Here is a 21,712-nt window from a genome sequence, read left to right on the forward strand (position 1 = left end):
ATTATAAGTCACCTGGTGCAAAATGCTGGCTGTTCCCTTGGTAGGTTCCCTGGAACTTTCCAGAGTCTATAAGTATACACTCAGCCCTGGGGTCTAATCTCCGGCTTAAGATAGTTCTTTTGACACCACTGATCAGTCAGCTGTTGAGAGCCCAGGTCAGCAGACCACTGCTGCAGAGCAGTCATAGCCCAGGTCAGCAGACTACAGCTGCAGGGCTATCATAGCCCAGGTCAGTAGACTATTGCAGAAGAGTGGTCATATCCCAGGTCAGCCGACTACCGCAGAAGAGCGGTCATATGCCAGGTCGGAAGACTACTGCTGCAGAGCTGTCATAGCCCAAGTCAGCAGACTACTGCAGAAGAGCGGTCATATTCCAGTTCATCAGACTACTGCTACAGAGCTGTCATAGGCCAGGTCAGCAGACTATTGCTGCACAGCAGTCATATCCCAGGTCATCAGACTACTGCTGCAGAGCTGTCATAGCCCAGGTCAGCAGACTACTGCTGCAGAGCAGTCATAGCCCAGGTCAGCAGACTACTGCAGAAGAGTGGTCATATCCCAGGTCAGCAGACTACTGTAGAAGAGCGGTCATATCCAAGGTCAGCAAACTACTGCTGCAGGGCTATCATAGCCCAGGTCAGCAGACTACTGCTACAGAGCTGTCATAGCCCAGGTCAGCAGACTACTGCAGAAGAGCGGTCATATCCCAAGTCATCAGACTACTACTGCAGAGCAGTCATAACCCAAGTCAGCAGACTACGGCTGCAGGGCTATCATATCCCAGGTCAGCAGACTACCGCAGAAGAGCGGTCATATGCCAGGTCGGCAGACTACTGCTGCAGAGCTGTCATAGCCCAAGTCAGCAGACTACCGCAGAAGAGCGGTCATATTCCAGTTCATCAGACTACTGCTGCGGAGCTGTCATAGCCCAGGTCAGCAGACTACGGCTGCAGGGCTATCATAGCCCAGGTCAGCAGACTACTGCAGAAGAGTGGTCATATCCCAGGTCAGTAGACTACTGTAGAAGAGTGGTCATATCCAAGGTCAGCAAACTACCGCTGCAGGGCTATCATAGCCCAAGTCAGCAGACTACTGCAGAAGAGCGGTCATATTACGAGTCATCAGACTACTGCTACAGAGTTGTCATAGCCCAGGTCAGCAGACTACTGCTACAGAGTGGTCATATCTCAGGTCAGCAGACTACTGCAGAAGAGCGGTCATATTCCAGTTCATCAGACTACTGCTACAGAGTGGTCATATCCCAGGTCATCAGACTACTGCTGCAGAGCTGTCATAGCCCAGGTCAGCAGAATACTGGAGAAGAGCGGTCATATCCAAGGTCAGCAGACTACTGCTGCACAGCGGTCATATTGCAGGTCAGCAGACTACTGCTGCACAGCGGTCATAGCCCAAGTCAGCAGACCTGATGATTAGTTTCTACCCCTGCAACCAAGAGGGAAGTTTATCTGCACTTGAACCAGCCACAAGACAGCCATTGCCTATCATCAGAGTGGAAAGTTGCACACCCGGTTACTGCTGCCGAAATCTCACAACAAAGTAATTTAGTGTTTGCATCATGTACGTTTCCAATTCTGAGTACTGGGCTAAAACCATTAACATCACCGGCCTCCCTTGTACCATCAGCTGAGGACCATCATATAAACCGAGGTTAAACCTTGTTAGCATGGAGCCCCCCCGCCCCCCCCTCCATGAAGAGCAAGAGATCACTCTCCGAAACCATCATGATCCTATCCAGACACAGTCTTCATATCTTGGATGTATTATGTGAAGAACATCATCTCATACCAACCAAACATATACTCTGTGCATACATTATACTAGCAAGTCTTAAAAGGGAAACATATATAACATGGCACCACCAGTCCCAAGGCTCTCTACTGGGACCCACTTTTGAGCAAGATTGTTTTTTTTGAACCCGCCTACCACCATACTTGGTAATTTTTCACCATATTCTGCCTCCTCTCTTCTCTTTCTCTGTGAAAGACAGCACTACAATGGAGTCTTATGACAAGTAGGTGACTGAAGAGAGTTGTCCCAGTCTTCATCATAGAAGTTCTGAAGAAGCCCGTTTCTGGTGGAGCGGCTCTACCCGACCCCATGTTTGGAACCACCATTATGTGGATGGAGTAGATACCAGAGTTATTGGTGGACAGTGGATAGGTGACTGGAGAGCATTGTCCGTGTCTTCATCATACAAGTTCTGAAGAAGCCAGATTCTTGTGGGTTCCTCCAACTTATGGGGGTCTCTACCCGACCCTGCCATTTTGGAACCACCATTATGTGGATGGAGTAGATGCCAGAGTTATTGGTGGACAGCAGGTAGGTGACCCAAGAGCATTGTCTAAGTCTTCATCATAGAAGTTCTGAAGAAGCCAGATTCTGGTGGGTTGCTCACACCCTATGAAGGTCTCTACCCGACCCCACAGTCTAGAAACAATGATCTAGGTCAGTGGTGGCGAACCTATGGCACGGGTGCCAGAGGTGGCACTTGGAGCCCTTTCTGTGGGCACCCAGGCCTTCACCCCAACACAGAGTTTGCCAGCTAGGACTCAAGGCTCCTGTTGTCCAATACAGCCCAATATGTGCAATGCTCAGTACTATTTGGCTGCTAGCACTACAGGAGGAGCAAAAAGGTGTGGATAGAGATGGATTGTCATTGGAGCTCCTGCTCTGGTTCCCCTGATTCTTCCTCTTCAGGGGACCCTGAAAGAAATCTACAATCCAAATTTCTCCATCATCTTTATATTGTATTGGTGAACTCAGGACGCCAATACGATTGAAACCTGTGATACACTAGGGATCAATAAGTTACTACTTCAATTGCCATGGTGGCACTTTGCGACATATAAATGGGTTTTGGTTTTAGCTTGGGCACTCTGTCTCCAAAAGGTTCGCCATCACTGATCTAAGTAAATATAATGTATAAAATGAGTCCTATGGGCTTATCATCTCCTTCCCTAAATTGTTGCTTTAATTTATGGTGATAATAAGGTCTCATTACCTGATAAGCTCAGCTCGCTCTTCAGTTTCAGGATAGCGATGTCATAAAGCTTCGATTCCAAATTGTAAGGGGTTGGAATGAAGATGTTTTCCACCTTTGCACCAAAGAGGTAGGAAAGACTGGCGCTACCAACCTGAACCTGCCACCGATCCACCTGACGCTCTTTCCTAGATGGGAGATAAGACTCCACATTATCTCTACGCAATGTGATAATCTTATCTACAGCTACGGAGGATCCCCATTCATGGCAACAATGGAAAAAACTAGATATCCCAAGAGCTCAAGAGAAATCACAGAGACTTACTGTTGGAAACAATGTGCCGTAGTTAGGACATGAAAGGGGTCGAGAATACTCGCTCCACACGCATGTTGTCCCATATACTGTAAGCTGGCCTGCCAAGGCGTATTCTCTATCGAGGAGTCTTGTCCTCCAATAATTCGCTGCTTGTTATGATTAACACCACAGGCTAAAGAGACAAAGGGGAAATAAAAGAATTATAAATTGTATAAGATTTAAAGGGAACCTGTCACATTGGAAACTGAAACCAATCTGCAAGCAGCTTGTTATAGAGCAGAGGGATATGATGGTGCATTGTGTGCCATCAGCAGTGAGCAGGTTATAGATCAGGTGGAGCTTAGCACTACATACATTGTAATTTTTCTGTTGGCAGCAAGTTATAGAGCAGAAGGAGCTGAGGAGATTGTACATAGTGTCCTATCTGCAGAGAGAAGGTTATAGAGCAGGAAGATCTGACTAGATTGTACATAATGTCCTATCTGCAGGCAGCATGTTATAGAGCAGGAGGAGCTGAGCAGATTGTACATAGTGTCCTATCTGCAGGCAGAAGGTTATAGAGCAGGAAGATCTGACTAGATTGTACATAGTGTCCTATCTGCAGGCAGCATGTTATAGAGCAGGAGGAGCTGAGCAGATTGTACATAGTGTCCTATCTGCAGGCAGAAGGTTATAGAGCAGGAAGATCTGACTAGATTGTACATAGTGTCCTATCTGCAGGCAGCATGTTATAGAAAAGGAGGAGCTGAGCAGATTGTACACAGTGTCCTATATGTGAGCAGCATGTTATAGAGCAGGAGGAGCTTGTATACAGTGTCCTAATATGTCAGGGTCAGGTAGCCGAACCTGACCATCAAGTCTGCTCATCTCTTATTATAAGAACAGATCCCATAGATTATATGTAAGATATATTGTAGATCAATAAGAATTGACAAACTTACTTATACAGCTCAGAGATACGACGGTGCCGGATGTGCAAATCCTGAAAAGCAGAGACATCCCATTATTAGACATAAACTACCCAAAAAGACAACTACATAACTAACATCCCCAGTCACATACAGGGAATGGCGCAAGACAGGGGATAACTGCTGAAACCCCCAATGAAATCAAATTTCAATCTGAATTTACTCACCCGTTAAGAGGATTGACCTGAATCCCACTATCAACGAGCTGAATAGTACTGAATGGCCCAGGTAGACTGCTTCCACTTGCAAAGGTGAATGTAGGGTTACTAAAATACAAGGAAAGATGGTTTATATTTTTCAGTTTTTAGGCTAAACTAAATTTACTAGTAAATGTGCTTAAATGGGGAAAAGTGAGAAAACGCTGTTCTAGGTTTTCACCACTAGAGGGCAGCAGCAAACCTTATTATACTCTTCACTGTCAAAATCATTTAACAATATTATCATGCGAAAATTAATTTCTTCTTTTTCTAGGGTACAAGTGGAGAAAACGGGTCTACATCACTTACAGAAGTCACTATGTTGTTAATAAAAGTTCTTATAGTGATTGAAAGTCGTTTTCATCTATTCCCATTTTATCCCTTTGCCACCTTGAATTAAAGGCTGTAAATTGCAGAAATATTCCTTACTTTTCTATTGCTGCATAAACAGTAAATTTTGGATTTCAGGGACCTGGGAAAGTTGGGTGACATCACGTGTAGGACTGTCAATGGCAACAGAGTTTGATTAATCAACTTTTTTGAAGGCTCCCCATATAGTCTTGGATAAGTGTTTCTCTAAGAACTATTCCTCAGGAAGAAGGTGGAGTAAGAGTTTCATGATGATGTGTTCTCCCTTAAAGAAGATATACCATCAAAACCAAGCATGGATAAACCAGAGACACTTATAGACCTTCTTATATATGTTATCCATGGCCTCCTTCCTTTTAAAATTATGCTAATGAGTCTGAAGGGCTCCTCGAAGTGTTACCAGAGCCCCTCCGTGTTGCAGCTTAAAATGCTGTTACACTGTTTCACACTCCCCTTCTGCTCCCACAGCACTGCGTGATGTCATATCACAGAAGCACATGAAGTTTCAGCACACAGTGCAAGGTGAAGTGCTCCTACACAGTGTAACAGCCTGTGAAGCCAGAGCACTGCTTTAGTAATACCTCTGCATAGTACTTGTATTAGCATAAGTTTGTGTAGCAGCCTTTTAAGCAAGATGATAAAGAGCCTCTTGGAATTAGTAGCATCATTTTAAAAGTTGATTTTAGAAGGAAGGAGGTCGTGGATAACAAATATAAGAAGATTATCACAGTCAAAGGATCACTATGTCACTATGAATAAGTGTCCCTGGTTTCTCATGATGGATTTTGATGGGAGATTTCCTTTAAACACAAGTTGATTGGGATTATTTAAATTTTACATGCACCATCCTCCTTCCCCTGAAAAGAGAATATTGGGGAAAAGTTCATCCAAAAAGTTTCATCCGACTTTGCTGATCCAGTGATGATGTCGCTACACAGGGTCTTGTCATCACCGCTGATAATCATTCATCGTAAGGCCAAAGATATATAAAAACATACAGGTACATGCTATAATATACATCTATAATATATACCTCGTATATCCTAGTTGTGCACATACGGCTTTAGCTCTTGCAGCATCAAAACCATCAAAACAAATGTAGCTCCACCTTCCGGAGGCGAACATCTGCACCACCGAGTTCAGTTCTGTCAGCCTGACTGTGACACAAGAACAAGTCAAGAGATTAGATCAAGGTTCAGGTAAAGCTCCATTATATCACCCACAGTACAGGAGGAAAAAGAGGTTTAAAGTGGACCTGTCACCCAAAATTTCCCCGAACAAATGCCGCAGTGTTAGAAGGATAGCGTTACCGGAGACCTCCTAACACGGCGGCGGAGTACAATGTAATCGTCGGACCACTTGTAAAGCTGTCCGACGTATTCATGAGGGGGCGGGTTGGGGTGTGGTTAGGGGCGGTGACTGCCACATGACGCACGGCAGTCACCGCCAGCCTATGGAGCGAGCAGGGCGGTCGGGGGAAAGAGGCAGCGCCTCGGACTGCCCCCTCATGAATACATCAGATCGCTTTGCGAGCAGTCTGATGATTACATTGTACATTGTACTCCACCGCAGTGTTAGATAGTGTTACCGGAGGTTTTCCGATGGCGCTAACCTTCTAACACTGCGGCATTTTCTCAAGCACTAGGAGCTGCTTACTTTAGTAAGCAGCTCCTAGTGCCGAAATTTTGGGTGACAGGTCCTCTTTAAGGATATTTTATGGGATCAGTGTTTTTTTCACAGTAAACCTGAAAATGTTTGGTGGTAACATAGATGTAGAAAAAGGTGGGTGGTGTAAGCTCCGGGTTAAAGATGATGGGGGAGATTTATCATAAGTCTTTTAGAGCAGAACTGTTCTAGCTGCCCATGGCAACCAATCAGAACTCAGTTTTCATTTTCCCACAGCTGTTTATAAAATTAAAGCCAAACTCTGATTGGTTTCCATGGGCAACTAAAACAGTTTTAACTTAGAAAGCCATGATAAATCTCCCCCGATGTGTATATAGGCAAGGCTCCATACAGCTGGTTAGTATATATATGGCGCATCACTGCTCAGTCCTGATTCACTAGAACAATCCCTTTAAGAAGTCATATTTACTCCCCCACGATCCCTGCCATTGCAGCCGGTCACTACTTCCTAGCCAAACACAGGAAATGCCTGTTCAGCCAATCACTGGCTGTAGCTATGAGCCGCCTCAAGATGTAACTAGGACTAAGAGACTACCCAGTAGAATTTTTTATTTATTTAAAGGGGTTGTTCACTTTCAGCACATAGGAGTAGATTTATCATACGCCACGCCCCCAGTGTCCTGCCAGATACCTCAAGAGGTTTAGGTCTCTTGACGTATCCCTCGGGTGGCACGACCGCCAGGTCCGACCTGGCATAGTTTTGCGCAAAAACCTGTAAATGAAAGTTCATAAGTTTTTCAAAATCACGCAGGAACGGGGCGGGAATGCTGACCGCCACGCCGCTGCACGCCCACATGGCGTGAAGGTGGCATAGTCGCTGCAAGAATCACAAAATCTTACCCTGCGCAAAAATTTGCTATTCTTTCACTGCTACTACACCAGAAAACTGCAGTACAAGCTTCCATAAATCTCTCCCATAATTTATATGGTGTGTCTTATACAATTTTCCAATATACTTTCTGTATCAATTCCTCATGGTTTTCTAAAGCTCTGCTTGCTGTCATTCTTTAGGAAGCTTCATTATTTACTTCCAGTGGTCATGTGATGTCATACAGGTCCATGGCTCGCTGTATATACCTGGTCATGTGATGTTACAGAGGTTCACAGCTTATATTACAGAGCTGTGTGATATAGCAAGCCACGCACCTGTGTGACATTATACGACCAGGGATACGAGCCGTGGACGTGTGTGACATCACATGACAAAGGATATAATGAGCCATGCACCTGTGTGACATCACATGACCATGGATATAATGAGCCATGCACCTGTGTGACATCACATGACCAGGGATATAATGAGCCATGCACCTGTGTGACATCACATGACCAGGGATATAATGAGCCATGCACCTGTGTGACATCACATGACCAGGGATATAATGAGCCATGCACCTGTGTGACATCACATGACCAGGGATATAATGAGCCATGCACCTGTGTGACATCACATGACCAGGGATATAATGAGCCATGCACCTGTGTGACATCACATGACCAGGGATATAATGAGCCATGCACCTGTGTGACATCACATGACCAGGGATATAATGAGCCATGCACCTGTGTGACATCACATGACCAGGGATATAATGAGCCATGCACCTGTGTAACATCACATGACCAGGGATATAATGAGCCATGCACCTGTGTGACATCACATGACCGGGGATATAATGAGCCGTGCACCTGTGGGACATCACATGACCAGGGATATAACGAGCTGTGCACCTGTGTGACATCAAATGACCAGGGACTGGATTTTATCCAGTAAACAATGAAACTTCCTACGGAATGAAAGCAAGCAGAGATCTAGAAGTCGGTGATTGATACAGAAAGTATATTGAAAATTTGTATCACTGTCCATTACCCAAACAATATCGATCATTAAAGTTGACAGCCCCTTTAAGTATTTTATTCGCTGCCTTTAAACCAGTCAGCATCTTCTTGTAATGGAAATCTAATATCAAAATCCAGCGTGGTAAACCAAAGGGCACTTACTCAAAGATCAGGAAATGTGACTGTGGTAATCATCTTTATTATTTATTCATTGAATTATTTTCAATGGCCTCCTTCCTTCTAAAATCAACTTTTAAAATTATGCTAATGATCTAAAGGCGCTTTGTAATCCGACTTTAAAGACTGTTCCACTGTCTCCTGCTCTCTTAGTTCTTGTGCAGTGAGCCAAATGCTGAAGGAGCAGAGGGAGGGTAAAACAGTGTAACATTCTATAAAGCCGTCTCATTAGCATAATTTTAAAAGTTGATTTTAGAAGGAAGGAGCCCAAAGATGACAGAAATCACATGTCTGTATCTATGAGTGTGTGTCCCTGGTTTGTCATGCTTGGTATTGATGGTAGATTTCCTTGAAGCAGGTCCCATCCATCACATTGTATTGGATAATACTCACCAGTTGTGCTGTTAGTTAAATCTACTCCCTGCACACAGCGCTGTTCATCTTCATTACTGCTACAGTCCTGGGTACCATCACACCATTTCTCCAGGGGAATGAATTTGAACGATTTGGTGCAAAAAAAGTAGTAATTATCTAGGACCACCTTAACTGTGGGGGAAAATGAGGCAAAAAAAATGTATCAGTATTGAGGTGCAGGGAGAACCGGACATCTGTGTCATATACACAATGTAATAAACTTACTCAGGATACCAATGACTGCGAGCGAGCCCAATATGAGAACCACAGTGGTGACCGGGACACAATATCTCCGAAGTGTTGAAACTCTTCTGATCTTGTAGACTAAAGGATTAGATCCCGGTCTTGGATTAGGCCTTGGAGTACCCTGAACAGGTCCTGGTCCTCTAGTGGCTCCTACAGGCCTGGAGGCAGGAGGTCGGGGAGCTGCTGCTGGTCGGTTGGGGGCAGCTGGTGCTCGAGTGGGTCCTGGGGTAACACGAGTAGGTCCTGGAGGAGCGCGAATGGCGACAGCAGGGGCACGAGTTGGTGCAACATCAGGCACTGCCGGTTGAGGGTTAACAGTCCTGGGGGCAGAGGCAACTGGTTCTGGTGGCGCCGATGGCTGCACTCGATTGCTTTCTCCCTCATTTGCACCTGGAATTGCACAAAGGCCCAAAGCAAAGTCATTGTGAAATTTTATACAACTTTTGTCTAGGTTGGTTGGAAGCATCTAAGTAAGGTGCAGTATATTCAATGCACAAAGCTACCCCCTCAGTATAGAACATGAATATTATATAGATAGGTAGAGGGCCAACTTTTTTTCAACAGGCTATAAAAAAGTGTAACTTTTTTTTTTTCACAAATCTGACAGTTTTGCCTATTACTTTCATTACCTATGTCCAGCAGTTTCTAGGCTATTCTCCTCAGTTTAGCCTGTCCCTGCAGTTGTTGCCACCTCTGTTCAAATTAATATATGGACTATGGCATGTCATGTTGATTTGTAAAGTGCTATATAAATAAAAGATTATTATTACAAATGCTTTTTTATATTTTCAAGAAAAATTTATAAGAAATATAATATGGATGGTCTTTTTTCTGATTGAACTACTATTGTCCCTTTACAGCCCCCGGGGGCCCCTTCAAGTAAGAGCTTAGTAAGGACATTTGTAAAAAGTTATCCTTAGAAAATGGCGCACACTTGAGTGGATTAGAACTCAGCACACGACTGCTGGGGCTCTTCAGGTCATATATGATTTCCGCCTGAATAGTCCTATAGGGGGTCATTTACTAAGGGCCCGATTCGCGTTTTCCCGACGTGTTACCCGAATATTTCCGATTTGCGCCGCTTGTACATGAATTGCCCCGGGTTTTTGGCGCATGCGATCGGATTGTGGCGCATCGGGGCCGGCATGCGCGCGACAGAAATCGGGGGGCGTGGCCGAACGAAAACCCGACGTATTCGGAAAAACCGCCGCATTTAAAAACCGAAAATGTGTCGCTTGGGGAGCGCTCACCTTCACCTTCTATGGGATGGTGCATTCCGGGGCGTTAAGATTATTTTCGGCGCTGCAGCGCCACCTGGTGGACGGCGGAGGAACTACCATCTTAAATCCCAGCCGAACCCGAATCCTGTGCAGAGAACGCGCCGCTGGATCGCGAATGGGCCGGGTAAGTAAATGTGCCCCATTGTGTTTATCCATAGCATATTTATAGGAGCACACACCCGAAAAGAACTCGATAATAACAATCTTACCTGTTCTGTTCAGAGGAGATGCAAGAGCTACTTCTTCCTCTCCTCTCCTCTGCAAAAGCAAAAAGGTTAAGGTTAGGAAAGGTCAAACCACACGTCAGGTACAGAAACCATCAAAAACTGTTTGTATCTATTAAACCAGCTGAACCTTACACATGGAAAATACATCTCCATCTGCAGAAAACATTTAAATAGATTCAGTATAACTTGTCATTTATGTTTCTGCTCCTTCCGGGTTTAGGAGTCAAGTGGATGGTCCTCTCTCCTATTTAGGTAGTTTTGTTTAGCTTCTCTTGTTCTATAACATACTGCCTGCAGATAGGACACGATGTACAATCTGCTCAGCTCCTCCTGCTCTATAACATGCTGCCTGCAGATAGGACACGATGTACAATCTGCTCAGCTCCTCCTGCTCTAGAGCAAGCTGCCTGCAGACAGGACACGATGTACAATCTGCTCAGCTCCCCCTCCTCCATAACATGCTGCCTGCAGACAGGACACGATGTACAATCTGCTCAGCTCCCCCTGCTCTATAACATGCTGCCTGCAGACAGGACACGGTGTACAATCTGCACAGATGGCTCAGCTCCAAGAGCAGCTGCTGTGACCACCTATATACCAGAGGGCAGCTGCTGTGACCACCTATATACCAGAGGGCAGCTGCTGTGACCACCTATATACCAGAGGGCAGCTGCTGTGACCACCTATATACCAGAGGGCAGCTGCTGTGACCACCTATATACCAGAGGGCAGCTGCTGTGACCACCTATATACCAGAGGGCAGCTGCTGTGACCATCTATATACCAGAGGGCAGCTGCTGTGACCACCTATATACCAGAGGGCAGCTGCTGTGATTACCTATACACCGGAGAGCAGGTGCTGTGACTATATACATACTGGGGGCAGATGCTGTGAATACGTATATACTGGGGGCATGTGTGGGGACTACCTATGTACCTAGGAAAGTACTGGGCTACATACAGTGTATACTGCATATGCACAGTTAGTGCTTGATGTTATATGAACACACCCTTAATTACAGAATGTTGTATGAAATCAGTTCAGGGGGTGCATTACATATAATAATTTGGGGGTTCTGTAGCTGCTATAATTCATTCTCCTGATACACACTATTTATGTAAAGCCTAGGGGAATGTGGAAAAAAACAAAACTAAACATTTAGCAATAATAAAAAAAATGTAAACCATAAAGGTCATGGAGCAAAAACAACCCAGAGAATGAGTATACAAGAGCTGTAGCAGTTTTATTAGTTTCAGTTATCACATTCTTGTACCGATCCATCTAGTTTTGTGCTGTTATTTTAATGTGAAAGGTTTGCGGCATCTTTGTAAAGCTCTGAGCCATCGGTCCCATCAATAGACATGTTTTTCCAGTTTTTTAGTATGTATTGCCTGGTGGAGTGGAAATGATGACTCAGATGTACCTTCCTGAAGAGTAAGAGTCAATTATGTCAAGTATACAGAGACCTTTTTTTATTAAAAACATATCACCCCTCACCCCTAATGTCAGCTCACCAGGCTGTGACCTCTGTGAAGGAGCAGGAGGGAGGAGCTGTACAGGAGCACAAAGGTGGGGGCTAAGAGCTGAGGAGTCTGCAGCACAGACAAGTCACATGTTGTTTTTTGAAATGCATCCAAACCAAAGCCTAACCCCTGGGACTACACAGAGGATTCTGTCAGTGTGCAAAGTAAGTTATAACACACATATTGCAATACAGATGTTTAGACAATGCAGGAAGGTATATGTGCAGCTGTAAGGGGCCTTCTGTAACCTGTCTTTACTGAAAATGAGGTCCTTGGTGACAGGTTCCCTTTAAGCTCATTGCCAGTCTAGAGATACTTCAGCCTTTTGGACAAGATGATAATGCACATACCAGTTTTCTTTTTTTATAAAGTTACATAAAGTTGGTCTCCCAATGTTTTCCATTCCCCTTTACTTACAAGGATACAAATAATGTGATCCGATAGCAAAACACGTGATCTACACAACAATAAAATGACAATGGCCAACAAACAGGTGTCGTAAATACTGTTTGGAAAGTCTCTGACGCCTCCTCCAGTAAGGCCAAGTGATTCACCGAATACAACACCAGGTAGGAATGCGGAGATCTGTCGTTTATTAATCATGCCTGAAACAATGCCCACGTTGCGATGTCTGTCGGTAAATTGTTGTAAAACATCGAAATCCATTGTGCAACAGGAATATTTAATCAACTCAAAGAAAATTTATGTTCATCTTGTGCCAGAAAATGCTGAATAGAAGCTGATGACAAACGTGATAAATGGTCGATGGGGAAATAGTAGAAAGTAAATGAGAGAGTGATCACGTCTGCTCTTTCTGAACGGGCGCCAAGGGATGAAAAAGGGAAGATTTAACGAAACTGGTAGAAAGTGGTGGAGACATCTAAACAACCAGCTCAAGGTGAAGGGAAGCCCCTAAATCAGTGATGGCGAACCTTTTAGAGATCGAGTGCCAAAAATGAGACCCAAAACACACTAGCTTTTCCCAAAGTACCAACACGGCAATTTAGGCAGTAACAAACTTATTGCTACCAGAATCTTTGAGCTCCAATCCGACCCTGTCCACACCTTCTCACTCTTTGGATAGGACCAGGCAGCACAGGATGGGTCACTTTAAAATGTCAGGGCACTACTTGGACTACCTGAGACTGCAGGAAGATGCCATGTCTGGCAAACTCTGTGCCTAGGAGACAGCCTGTGTGCCGGAGAGGCCTCCGAGTGCCATCTCTGGCACCAGTGCCATAGGTTTACCACCACTAACCTAAATTAAATGATGTTTATTCTGAGGTGTTGAACTCATTTGGAGGGGGGGGGGGGTGTTGTCACGGCTTGTACAAGCGATGAAAAAGTTACAATTCGCGGCGCACCGGCTCGAGTTGCAACTTCTCTCTGCCTTCTGTCACCTTCACGCAGGGACGGGATCTGAGTGGGCTGGTGCATTGGCCAGTTGTCGGGACCTGCCAGCTGCATGGTTGGGCGCAGGATATTATTTTTTAGTATTTCCAGTGCAACATGAATGACGGGGGTTTAGGAAGGACACGAAGAGCTGGTACACGACCGTCAAGGGTATGAACTATCTCCACATTCATGAAGGCAATATAGAACTTGGTAGAGCTAAGGGTGCGCCGAAAAAAAATTTAAGAACGAACGTCAAAATACCAGGATTGACCCCCCCCCATAAAAATAAGGCAAGTGTAAGAAAAGGAGCAATATTGTGGTGCCGACTCGGCATAAATATAGAGCGCAAAGAAAAAAAACAACAAAAATGTGAAGAAACCTTTTGTCTTGTGGATTTTTTTTAACATAGCGGGTGGATGATGTGTATAAACGAAATCTACCACTTAATGAGTGTTAGATGAACTTTTACCAGTGTGGTACAGATCCCAGCAGCACAATTCTAATTCTATATTTATTAGACGCTGTGTCCTGTTATTTTACTTCGAGGGATTGTCCAGTGGTTGAAAAACATGACTGCTGTCTTCCAAATCAGCTCCTCTCCTGACCATAGGAAGTGTGTGGTAAAAACAAGCTCCTAAGAAGCTAAAAGCAGAGTGGACCCTACCAGAGGGGCCACACACCAGTACGTCAGTGTGCTCGGTTTACAATCCTTCATCCTGGAGGGAGATGTCCTTTAAGTTGAATAGATTTCCTTACAAGAATATAAAGTTATTCATTTGCTTTTCAAAGCAGGTAGCAACAAGTTATTCTTTACATTCTGTCTATGGAATTTCTAAGCCAAAGATAAAATAATCCAGACATTTCCTTCTGGCTGAATGTTCTACTTGGCGGTCATGCATATAAGAATACAAACTTTGAGGCTGGGATCACAGGGCTGATCCGTTTAGCGAACCACAAAAAAGGATTGTTAATAAATATTGATGTGTGAATGTGTCCATTGACTATAATGGGTTTGTGTGTGATCTATGTTTGTATGAATGAGCCTCTAATTAGAAGATACTACTTTTTTTTACATTGCTTAGGGCTTATTCCTTTCATTACATACATTTTAGGGCTTATTCCATTCATTACATACATTTTGGGGCATATTCCATTTATTACATACATTTTGGGGCATATTCCATTCATTACATACATTTTAGGGCTTATTCATGTACATGGGCCTACCACAAACAAATCTGCGCTAGGGGTCCAACACTTTCGAACTACAAAAATTACTCAGTAGTAGTTTTCTTCCTAGCTCTTTCCTTGGACTGGTAAAGAAAATATACACATGGATGCAGTATTTTACACTAAGCTGGAGAAAAAAAAAAAAAACTATTTAAAACTATGCACATTAGCCTCAGTGGCTCCAGTTTACACTTGTGGCTCAATCTGATGTCAATGGCTCTCTGGATGAGGCGGCGGGAGATAATGCAAGGAAAACAGAGTCAGACGGGGAAAAAAAAAATCTCTCCAAACCTGGGCCATTAGAAGATAAAGGGAGATCTTGTTTTGGGGATACACACCAGCTTGTACGTTTGTCTGGTGTACAATACTGCATCCATGTGGTAGATTTCCGGTAAGGTCCTGGTAGCCCTGTCATTAACCACCTTTTGGGATTCACATGTTTGCCTGTGGGCTAGCCTGTCTAGCACCCGTTATTTCTAATGGGCACATTAAAATAGCCATTATTTTTTACTGTCATGTACATATCATGCAGCATATCCTTGTTTTTCTCATTCACGGTGGCTCAGTGGTTAGCATCACAGCCTTGAAGCGCTGGGGACCTGGGTTCATGTCCCAGGGTCAACATCTGCAAAGAGTTTGTATGTTCTCTCCTTGTTTGCGTGGGTTTCCTCCGGCTCCTCTGGTTTCCTCCCACACTCCAAAACATACTGGTAGGCTGATTAGATTGTGAGCTCCATGGGGACATGGTTCAATTTGGCAAGCTCTGTGCAGCGCTGCGTAATCTGTGTGCGCTATATAAATAAAGGAATTCTTATTTTTCTTATAAGTCAAAGAAAACAACTATGGAACCATCAAAGAGCTTTGGGCAACCTTCAAAACCTTAGAAATAAATCTCCAAACTACCTACACCGAATAAAATGTTACAGTTTTTAACAATATTTCCAAAAATCCACAACAGTCACAATGGGAGCCTAAACTTTTACAAAAAACGGTATAACCTCCAAAACCTGTGTCGCTTATAGATCACCTTATGGCTTGCCTTATACAGAAAAAAACACAACTGCTAAAGCGTTAATTCAACGCTGCTGAGAGCATCCAACGTAAATGCTGCAAGTCTCTGAGGCCACGAGCATCATGAGCGGGGACCAGGGAGACAAGGCACGGGCTGCTAGGAGACCACGGAAACAAATCCCAGAATCCTCGGGATAGCAGAGTCATATTTCTCAGCAGATTTGGCTTCTTTTATTTTAAGGTGATATAGAATAGTTCCAGGAGAAGAAGACAATGAGGTTGTATCCGCTCCTATGTCGCTTCCGAAATCACTGAGAGCCTCAATATTAAGGGTGAAGAACCGGCGGTGAATATAGCAGGTAGGTGCCTGCAATGGATCAATGGTCATACATTATGCAAATACTGAGCTTTATAATAGCAGGGTATGAATCATATGGCCGGGGTACACCCCTTATAGCATCCGTACTGTTATAGGGTCACTCACTCATCCTCTACCCCCACTATTAGCTTCCGATGGTAATTGTATAGCAAGTGAGATTCTTATGTTGACCATTTATTCTATATTTAAGTACAGAAAAATTTGATCAAAAACACAAACTCGCAAGGTAAATTAGATTTTTAAAAAAATATTTTAAGGAATATACTGGGATTTTACATGGATGGTAAAGTTACTGTACAGTATAAGCTCTACAGGATTACTGCGGGATAACACATCCATATAATGGCCACAAATCCATGTCCAGAATCTAAAACCCAGTTTGAATCGGGACAGGATTTGCAGCTATTATACATTCCGTGTAATATGGACACATTATCGCCTTCTTTATGCAATTTAAAGAAAGGCAGCCCCTTACTGCATGCATTGATAAATCCAGGACACTTACTCATAGAGCCAGACACCGTGACTGTGGCAATATACTTATATGTGTTATCCTTGGCCTCCTTCCTTCTACAATAAGCTCTTAAAATTATGTTAATGAGCCTGAAGGGCTCTGGGGGTGTTACCAGAGACCCTCTGTGCTGTAGCTTTACAAGAGGTTAGGCCCCTTTCACACTTGCGTTTTTCATGCGCGTTTTCTGCGCATGCTTTTGATGCGCAGAACTTGCATTGCACTCTGACCCATTGTAACCAATGGGTCTTTTCAGACTTGCATTTTTTTTCACGCACACACGCGCAGTTTTTTTGACGCGCGTTTAAATCTCGACATACTCTACTTTTGCAAGTCACGCGCGTGAAAAACGCACCATACAAGTCTATGGAGATGCATCAAAAACGCATTGCACTCTGAGACACTTGCAAGTGCAATGCGTTTTTCACGCATCAATTGCCATAGAAAAGATAGAGCTCAGTCCTGAGTCCATTTCACGTGCATTTTCTGCGCGTGAAAAACGCATTGAAATTGCATTGAAAATGCACTGGAAAAACTGAGACACTGAACAAACTCTGACTGAAAACTGCATGATGCAAAATGTGCGTTTTTCACTGAGCAAACCCTGATCGCACCCTGATCAAACTCTGACGTGATCTGCAACGCATGTGTGGAAGGGGCCTTACATTGTCTCTCCCTCCCCCCTCCCTCTGCATGATTTAATCTCACTGCAGCAGAGGATATTTCAGCACACAGTTGCTCCTTGCACATTGTAACAGCATGTGAAGCTGTAGTCTCTTAACACAACTAGGAGCCTTTCAGACTCATTAGCATACTTTTAAACATTTATTTTAGAAGGAAAGAATGCAATGGATAACAAATATAAGAAGATTACCAAAGTCACAGTGCCCGGATCTGTAAGAAAGCTTCCTTGATTAATCATGCTTGATCTAGATGGCAATTTTCCATTAAAGAAAATGTACCACCAGGATGAAGGATTGTAAACCAAGCACACTGACTTACTGGTGTGTGCCCCCTCTGGCAGGATCTACTCTTCTTTAAGCTTCCAATACCCTTGTGTGTAGGGAAAAAAGGCTTTAAAATGATACAAATGAACCTGAGGGGCTCCAGGGTCAATTAAAACCTATTAATTCAGTAGCCCTTTGGGTTCATTTGCATAATTCTAAAAGCCTTTTTTTGTAAAAACTGGGCCATAACAAACTAAAAAAGGAGTAAATCCTGCCAGAGGGGACACAGACACGTATGTCAGTGTGCTTGGTTTACAGTCCTTCATCCTGGTGGTAGATGTTTAACAAGCAGAGCTGCAGTACCAGACGCAGCCACACTTGCATGGGTGTCAGTATATCAGACACTGCAGCAAAGACGTTACATCCTCTTTGGGTGATTGGTGAGACCAAATACATACAATATCAGTCTTTTGGATATATGGGGTGCTTTCAACATTCCAGAGCTCCTTGTTCTCTTGTACTTATATCCTAAGCTGAGAGTACATATTATTATTATCAACAACAATAATAGGGCGGCAGGGTGGCTTAGTGGTTAGCATTACAGCCTTGCAGCGCTGGGGACCTGGGTTCAAATCCCAGGGTCAACATCTGCAAAGAGTTTGTATGTTCTCTCCGTGTTTGCGTGGGTTTCCTCCAGGTCCTCCGGTTTCCTCCAACACTCCAAAAAAATACAGGTAGGTTGATTAGATTGTAAGCCTCATTGGGGACAGGGACAGATTTGACAAGCTATGTGCTTGACAACTTCTACTTTACTATTTGAATGCTCTAACTTATTTTGGCTAAACCCCAAAGTTGATATTTGTGTACCTGTTATGTACATCATTATTTTGTGCGTTTTGGACACTTTGGGGGTGGGGGGGGGGGGAATTAATTTTTTTTTTTTTTGCCCGATTTAAGTGTGATTTGCACCGTGAGGCTATATTGTGGGGCGCGGCCTAAATGTATTTGATGCAACCTAAAATAATGAGAAGAAGTGTGAAACCACATTCATGAAGGAGTTAAGAAGGTGGTAGACTTGCTTTTTGGTGGTCTAATTTTTGTGTCGGGAAGCTAGAAGTCAGGATCGAAAAGCTGCGCCCAAATTGAGCAACCAATAAAAAAAAAAAGGTGTTTGTGTCAGTAAAGAAGTTGTTGCACCACTAGATCATAAATACAGTGTACAGAAAAAAAAAAAAAAAAAACACATCTGCCAAAAAACTAGCTGAAAGCAAAAAGTAAATGCCCCCCTTCGTGCCTCCTCCAACAAGGAAAGGGGAAAGATTTCAGGAAAAGAGGGTTCGGCTTATGTATTCTGAATGGGATAAATAGACTTGGAGAATCTGTAGATGTTCCAGATTTATCAATGAAATATCTGACACTATAAAAAAAAACATACATTTTTAATAAAATAGTGTCCTAGATTTGGTCTTGAATGGCACAGTGACGTAGATGTCATATGACACCTTAATAATACAGATAGTCCCCGGCCTATACATGAAATGCCAGCATACCCTGGGAATCTAGTTCCACGAGCAGTAGCGATCTGTAGGACACCCGACAATAATCATGGTGACTGACAGCGACATTATGTCTGCCATATGGTCTAAATTTCAGTAAAGAAATTCAAGCATTTTTTTGGACAATTTTCAGCTTCCCGAATGACCAGTAAAGCAACTTTTAACCTAACGTTCTGTTATATTTTGTGGTGCGAGAGTGTATCCTTTTGCACCAATGTAAAAATGTAATTTTTAGCTGGTGAAAGGTTCCAATAGATTTTAAGCATTCTGATTTCAGTACTTTATAAAAGTTTATTTCACATTTACCTGGCTCCCTGACAGCAGTGTGTGGGGTGTCCCAAAGGAGGTGCAGCTGCAGCCATTGTGTGCCTCTGTTTTCTGCATTCTTCCTCTCCTCGACACCATCCCCCTCCTCTGCCTGCTCAATGCATGTGACAGGAAATGGGGAGGGCTGCGGAAGTTTGAGGATTGTGGAGTAGACAAAAGTGACACAGACTCACACAGGCTGCAGCAGGGAGCCAGGTAAATGTGAAATAATCTTTTATAAAGTACTAAAATAATTGTGAATGCTGGCAAAGGCCTTTTTAAAATCAGCATTGCATAGGCTATTGGAGCCGGTCACCAGCTTAAAGAAAATCTAACATTTGTTTTTATGCATTATGAACCAAACATACCTTGAGAATGCTGTAGCTACACTGATGCAGAAACATGTCTTGTTTAATCATTGAACTGAGTGGTTTTGCTGAAAAAAACTAATTATAAAATGCACTGCTCCAGGCTTGTCCTGCCCAACATAATCTGAGAATACGTCATCACTGTGTTGTCCCTGATAGGCAGAAGTAATCAATCGCTGCACCATCCCCTAGCTGCTGTGTACGAGTCATCCAGCTCAGGTTGATTAGTTCTGTCTGAACAATTCAGGCAGCTCTTTTATGTTTGGAAGCAAGTCTGCACCCTGCTTTGCCAAGGGCCTGAAATTTATTATTGTTTTTTGAGCAAAACCACTTAGATGAAGGATTAAATAAGATATGTTTCTGCATCAGTGTCGCTACAGCATTCTCAAGGTATGTTTGGGTCACAATGCATAAAAACAAAATGGTAGATTTCCTTTAAAATGACATTCCTGGCAGGTTCACATTAACATACTTTTTTTTGCAGACCAAGAAGTGTAGATACCATAAACCAAACCAATAGTTTCAAACCAAGAGGTAGTGACACGTGTAGGTCCTCATCAGAAACCCTGATTTGTTGCCAAGTAGAGACTGTGACACAACCTCCCTGCCAACCCCTGTAACTACCTGTTGTCTTGTGCCTGAGCCTAATGGCCACGTTCACATGAGCCGCAGCCTGTGATAAGAGACTGGTGTTGCTAGTAGCAGCTGTCGAATACATCTACTTCAGTTTCACCACAAACTAAAAATAGAGACCAGCTTTTGGTCGAACATCCTAGATGCGGAAAATGGTCTCCAGCAATGATCCAGCTGGGCTCAGATTCACCCAAAATAATGTTATCCAAAATTACAGTAAAAATATTTTTAAAGTTTCTCCACCAGTCAACACCTACACAGACACCTCCACTCAAAAATCTTTAAGGTAGCCCAAAGTAATGGTAAAGTGACCCAAGACTCTGGCCATACAATTACTGTAGCTTTTAAGAACCAGTTGGTGAAGGAAGTCTTATAACTCAGGCAGTGCACCCTGGGAAAAATATATGCAAATTAGTTTTAAAATAGTCTCTATTAAAAGGTAGCTACCCTATAAATCAATACCCTACCCTTTAACACACCTGGCAACATATACAAGTAGCATAGACCAAATATAGTACACGAAGACAATATAGCAGGAGGTCCAAAACAGCAGCTATTCTCGTCTATAAGCGGTACCAGGAAAGTTGAGGGGTACTGATATTTGTGTAATCATTGAAAAATTATCATTTCAGGAAAACAAATCTTGTGAGAATGGAGATTCATATGGATTTTATTGGCATTAATGTGATATAAATGTGCAAATTAAATCTGATTCCTTCTAATGAATGCAAATTGCTTAAGAATGGCTGTTAATCTCCGAAGCTGGAATGTGATGACATCATTATGTGACATCATTGTGATTTAAGAATAATAAAAATGATGCCGTATCGCCCCCAGGGGGAATGAGTAATGGCGCTTTTCCCTCTCTCTCGGTTCCCTCCAACTAACACTGTAAGAAGCCTGAATATAAATAATATTACATAGTTATAAACATCTACACGATTATAACCCCATAAGATTTCATTAGCAAAAGAGGAGGAAAGTTTTCAAATACACAGTAATCATAGAGTCCCACAGCGATGCGCCAGGACAGGGACAATTCACACAAAGCGATGCGCCAGTGACATCACTGTGTGTATTATCCCCGTACAGTGACATCACTGTGTGTATTATCCCCGTACAGTGACATCAC

At 43.3% G+C, this 21,712-nt stretch overlaps 2 protein-coding genes across 5 annotated transcripts in view; one reads left to right on the forward strand and one right to left on the reverse strand.

Annotated features, from left to right (window-relative positions):
• The window catches only part of LOC140134898 (transmembrane protease serine 4-like), a 75,367-nt gene that overhangs the window by 6,584 nt on the left and 47,071 nt on the right, over positions 1-21,712 (reverse strand). For all 4 annotated transcript variants that reach the window (XM_072155699.1, XM_072155696.1, XM_072155698.1 and 1 more), the window contains 8 exons: positions 10,703-10,751; positions 9,193-9,603; positions 8,947-9,099; positions 5,885-6,008; positions 4,453-4,551; positions 4,259-4,299; positions 3,327-3,489; positions 3,023-3,189 (listed from right to left, as the gene is read on the reverse strand). In XM_072155699.1, coding sequence (XP_072011800.1) covers positions 3,023-3,189; positions 3,327-3,489; positions 4,259-4,299; positions 4,453-4,551; positions 5,885-6,008; positions 8,947-9,099; positions 9,193-9,603; positions 10,703-10,751 — 1,207 coding nt within the window. The remainder of the gene's footprint in view (positions 1-3,022; positions 3,190-3,326; positions 3,490-4,258; positions 4,300-4,452; positions 4,552-5,884; positions 6,009-8,946; positions 9,100-9,192; positions 9,604-10,702; positions 10,752-21,712) is intronic.
• The window catches only part of SMIM35 (small integral membrane protein 35), a 40,423-nt gene continuing 34,828 nt past the window's right edge, over positions 16,118-21,712 (forward strand). The window contains exon 1 of the mRNA XM_072155700.1: positions 16,118-16,239. The gene's annotated coding sequence lies outside the window, so the exon portion shown is untranslated. The remainder of the gene's footprint in view (positions 16,240-21,712) is intronic.

The sequence above is a fragment of the Engystomops pustulosus genome, chromosome 6, assembly GCF_040894005.1.
Source record: "Engystomops pustulosus chromosome 6, aEngPut4.maternal, whole genome shotgun sequence".
Taxonomy (NCBI): Eukaryota; Metazoa; Chordata; class Amphibia; order Anura; family Leptodactylidae; genus Engystomops; species Engystomops pustulosus.